Source organism: Anopheles coluzzii, chromosome 2, assembly GCF_943734685.1.
Source record: "Anopheles coluzzii chromosome 2, AcolN3, whole genome shotgun sequence".
Taxonomy (NCBI): Eukaryota; Metazoa; Arthropoda; class Insecta; order Diptera; family Culicidae; genus Anopheles; species Anopheles coluzzii.
The window spans coordinates 73,163,616-73,168,557 of record NC_064670.1 but is presented as its reverse complement, the minus strand read 5'-3'; the positions used below and the strand labels follow the sequence as shown (position 1 = coordinate 73,168,557).

The 4,942-nt window shown below is 47.2% G+C and overlaps 1 protein-coding gene across 1 annotated transcript; it reads right to left on the bottom strand.

Annotated features, from left to right (window-relative positions):
- Nucleotides 1–319: 319 nt before the first annotated feature.
- Nucleotides 320–2,953, bottom strand: LOC125908352 (uncharacterized). The gene is made up of 2 exons (XM_049611064.1): nt 2,860–2,953; nt 320–1,545 (listed from the first exon to the last, which is right to left on the bottom strand). The coding sequence occupies exons 1-2, from the start codon at nt 2,951–2,953 to the stop codon at nt 320–322; spliced, it is 1,320 nt and encodes a 439-aa protein (XP_049467021.1).
- Nucleotides 2,954–4,942: the final 1,989 nt, after the last annotated feature.

Genomic DNA, 4,942 nt, shown 5'->3' with positions numbered 1-4,942 from the left:
TTCTCTCTCTCTCTCTATCGGACGTAACTTCATTTCCCTCTCGCCTTGTTTCTATCTCCCCCTGTTTATCTTCTGTTGTCGGTGTTATCCTCCTGTCTAACGCCAGCTGGTGCTCGGTTTGATAACCAGCCCGGATTATCGCGAATGGACAAGTGACAACCGATCTTTATAAACAAACATTTTATGTGCTGACAAACCGCATGGCAAACGTGCCAACACTCCACCCCGTCAATCCTTTACGCTTTCAAGGATTTACTAAATAAATAGCGCGTTTGCTCAGTGACGATAAAGATGAAGTGTTTGAAGGGTGGTAACTTTCCTATACTGTATCGCAATCGCACTCAACATCAAGAACAGCGATTTTAACTACTGGTCTTTTTAGTGACTTGCCGTTTGCCGTCCGCACTACCACCTGCCTTATTCTGCCGTCTTTACCGGCTATCGTCTCCTCAACCTTCGCCCTCAACCAATTCTTCCGCGGACCCTCAGCGATGAATACAAGATCGCCAACATTCAACCGACGCGTATCTTCGTGCCATTTGGACCTAGTGTTCAGGGCTGGCAAATACTCCTTCAACCAACGGTCCCACATCGCATCGGCTAAAGCTGTAGATCGTTTGTAGCTGCTTCTTAGTGTTTCTGCTAAATCTACGTTGGGACGCAGCTGCTTCTTGGTTCCGCACGAACTCCCTAACAGAAAGTGGTTGGGTGTAATCGCTTCTGCATTTGACGAGCTTTGCGGCATATAGGTAAGCGGTCGGGAGTTGATCAGACTTTCTGAATCGGCTAATGCGGTTAGGAGTATCTCGTCGTTCAGTTTCCTACCGTCATCCAGTGCTAGCATAGCTTCCTTAACACTTCGCACCATCCGTTCCCATGCGCCTCCCATATGGGGTGCCGAAGGGGGATTAAATATCCATCTCGTCTGAGCACCGGTGAATGTTTCGGCACAAGAGTAGTTGATGTCCGCCAGTTGTTTCGTGAGTTCATTATTGGCTCCAACGAAATTGGTCCCGTTGTCGGAAAATATCTCGCTGGTAGCTCCGCGTCTGCTAACGAAACGTCTTATCGCCATAATGCAGGCTTCAGTAGAAAGGCTGTGCGCTACTTCTAAATGCACCGCTCTCGTCACTAAACAGGTGAATACTGCAATGTAACGCTTTTCCTTGCGCCTCGATTTAACCACCTCGATCGGCCCTAAATAATCTACTCCCACTTTACAAAACGGACGTACATATGGAGTAAGCCTTGCTTCTGGCAACGGTGCCATTCGTGGCTGTAATGGTTGCGTCTTCTTGATTTTGCATCGTTGACAGTTTTTGGCGATTCTGGCCACGCTGGATCGCAGGTGTTTTAGGTAGAAACGATGCCGTACTTCGTTTACCACAGTCTCGTAGTTAGCGTGACCAAAGCGTTGATGATACTCCCTCAAAATAAGTGTTGTAACGTAGTGTGTTTTCGGTAGAATGATGGGGTATCTTGTATCGAAGGGAATGTGATGAGCTTTGGCTATGCGCCCATCGATTCGCAGGATCCCAAACTCATCTAAAAAGGGGGTTAAGCCATAAAGCGTGCTATTGCGTGGTACTTGAGGAGCGGTTTCGTTCTGAGTGGTACGTGGGGCGTGAGACGAGTTGGACTTAGCTAACACCTGAACTTCTTTCTCAAAAGCATCCATCTGTGCGTTTTGCAGCAGAAATCGTTCGGCTTACTGGTATTCTTCGCTGGTTAGGGGTGTATGTTCTGCTGCTATTTTTTGTTTGATACTGCCGATTTGCCTTTTGGTGGCTTTGAGGGATTGTATTGGCAGACCTTTTGCTTTACGCCGACAATTGGAAACGAAACGCCAAAGATTTGCGACAGTTCGCACTAAAACTTTCCAACTGGAAATTCTGAATGCATCTACTACTAGCTCTCTATGGGGTGACGCTGGGCTTGAGTGCACTGAGATGTAGCATGTGTTTCGTTCCTGGTTTGTAGCTTCAATCGGTTTTTGCGCAGGCCAGTTGTTCTCATTCAGATACAGAAACGCAGGCCCGTTCAGCCATCTGCCTTGTGGATCTATCATAGTATCCTTCCCCCACTTTGTTAAACAATCGGCAGGGTTTTCTTTAGTAGTGACGTATCTCCATTCCTTTGAGGCTGATAGTGACAATATTTCGCCTACTTGACATGCTACAAACTGCTTTAGCTCATGGGTAGGTGTTCTGATCCACGAAAGCACTACTTCAGAATCTGTGTGGAAGTACGTGGCTTTAAATTCCAGGTCGTGGCTGTCGCATACCATGCGTTTTAGTCTTGCGCCCAGTAGCGCTGCCTGTAATTCTAGCTTGGGGATCGTCAGGTGTTGTAAGGGGGCTACTTTACTTCGTGCCATAACCAGCGCACAACGTATACCGCTAGGAGTCTCTTTTCTGAAGTAGGCCGCACAGCCGTACCCCAACTCACTAGCGTCGGTAAAAATGTGCAATTGTAGGGGAGCATGGGTGTTTGATGCGTTCACTCCAAAGTAGCATCGCGGGATTCTTAGGGAATGGATACTGGGAAGGAGTGCCATCCATCGTTTAAACTTGTTATACTGTGTTTCATTTAGTTCATCATCCCATTGTAGGTTATCACGCCAGAGATTTTGCATCATCATTCTGCCATGGATGAGCACTGGCGCCACAAGTCCCAATGACTTGACATTGACTTGACTTGACTTGACAAACAGACTCATAATGATTCGCAGAACTATGTGCTTAGTAGGCTTCTTGGTGCCATCAATGTATGGTTTTAGCTCTTCGTGCCAGTTTGCAGAAAATTTGAATGAATCTGATACAGGGTCCCATATTATTCCAAGCACGCGTGGGTGCTTACCCTCTTGACCGAAGTTAATAAACAGATCACGATCGCTCGTTGATTCTTCCAGACCTTCGAGGACAGCATTGTTGTTGCTCACCCAATTTCTCATATTGAATCCAGCCTGCGCATGAATGTGCCGTACTTGTTTTGCCCTATTAATTACCTCTTCCAACGTGTCGCAACTATCGAAGTAGTCGTCCATGTATGTGCTTTGTTTGATAGCGGCTGCCGCTTCTGGATATATGTTGGTATGTCCTTCTGCATTTCGGTGCATTACATACTGAGCTGAGCATGGAGAACAAGAAGCTCCAAATGTTGCGACATCCATGATGTAGGTTTGTGGTTCATGGTTTGGATCGAAACGAAAGAGGAATCTTTGTGAGTGCTTGTCCTCTTCTCTTATACGGATTTGGTGGAACATTTTCTCAATGTCTCCCCCAAATGCCACCATGCGTTGGCGGAATTTGCAAAGAACGGTGGGCAGCTGCACTAACAGGTCGGGCCCTTTCAACAGCTCCGAGTTCAACGATACTCCTCTTACTTTGGCTGCTGCATCCCACACTAAACGCTTTTTATCTGGTTTTCGGGGATGCCCAACTACATTGAGCGGTAAGTACCAGACCCTTTTTTGTTCGACCGAGTTCAACTCAGACTCCTCCGCCCTATGTGCGAAACCCTTTTCAACATACAATCGTATCTGATTATGTACGTTTTCTTTCAGGTCTGGGTCCTTTTCTAACTTTCTCTCGAGGGATCGAAGCCTTGCCATCGCCATCGGTTTACTGTCTGGAAAACGGAAATCATCGCTTTTCCACAACAAGCCCGTAGTGTAACAGCCATAGCACTTAGTTGTAGTGGTTTCTAATATTATTTTAGCTCTACGCACATCTTCAGGTTCTGACAGGAACTTGTTAAAGGAACACACAGCACTTTCCTATAACGCAAAGTACTGCCGCATGGTCTCTTTCAGTTCTTGATCATTGTTTTCTTTGTTGCTGGAGGATCGGTGGCTATCCTGAATCAGATAGATGCTGTGATAATGAGCGCTTTGACATCTCTCCTTATTACTTGCATTTATCGTTCCATAAATGGCCCACCCTAGCGCACTGCGAACGGCGATCGGCTCTCCAGGCTGTCCCGAACGTGTTTCCAGCGGTTTTAGCAATTCTACGTCTACGTCCGATGAGCAGTTGTGGAACGGGGTGGTCGACGGTGAGAAGTGGAATGTCCTGCAAGTAGTAAAGGTTTCTTATCAGATGTTTTAAATTTGGGGTTTGTGGTGGAAGACTTAGCTTGTTGATAGTGTGAGCGGCCGCTATTGAATAGCGCCGCTCACCCCCTTTTGCCGAGATCTGCAGACTGACGCGACGAGAAGTAGCTTCATTCCTTTTGACGTCGGAAGTCCAATGAAGCTCTAGCGGATCCGGATCCCCTTTCAGCCCAAGTTGTTCCGCTAACGCTGCTTCCACCAGTGTGAGAGACGATCCTTCATCCAGGAACGCCAAGGTTTCGACGGTTACTGTGCCGTTGTATACTGAAACCGGTACAATCCGGAATAAGGTATCAGACGGCTTCTCCTTCATCTGATGGACTCTGCAGTCAGCTACCGTGGGTGTGGAATCTGGTGGACCCTCGTGAAGTAGCGTGTGGTGTCGTTCTCGACAACCCGAAACTTGGCAGACGTATCTGGATCTGCATAGATTGGACGCATGCATTCCCAAACAGACATAGCACAGTTTGAATTTCCTCACGGAGGCTTGTCGTGCTTCAAGGCTCATGCGTTTAAAGCTATCGCAGTGTTTAATGCGATGTGCTGGATCGTGGCAGACTAGACATTCACCTGTCCCATAGGAAACTCTCTCTGGACCTTGTGGTTGGTTTCTAGCACTTGAGGTGAAGCTTGAAGGACTGGTATTCCTGTCTTGTTCGATGCTGTTGGTTGCTGGTGCATGTAGGAAGACGTGCGAACGGTCATGATTCCTTGCAGGCCTTGACGTGCTGGATTTAGGAGGAATGTACTTAGTTACATCGCTAGCCTTTTCTACCAGGTCTTCCATGAATAGGCCAAATTCATATAGCGTAGGCTCTATTTGGCGTT

What these genes read in the sequence shown, in the direction of transcription:
- LOC125908352 (XM_049611064.1), bottom strand. Translation starts at nt 2,953, where the DNA reads ATGAGAAATTGGGTGAGCAACAACAATGCTGTCCTCGAAGGTCTGGAA. An exon ending in TATTAACTTCGGTCAAGAGG is followed by an intron (nt 1,546 to 2,859) that starts GTAAGCACCCAC and finishes CCCCCTTTTTAG; the next exon opens with ATGAGTTTGGGATCCTGCGA.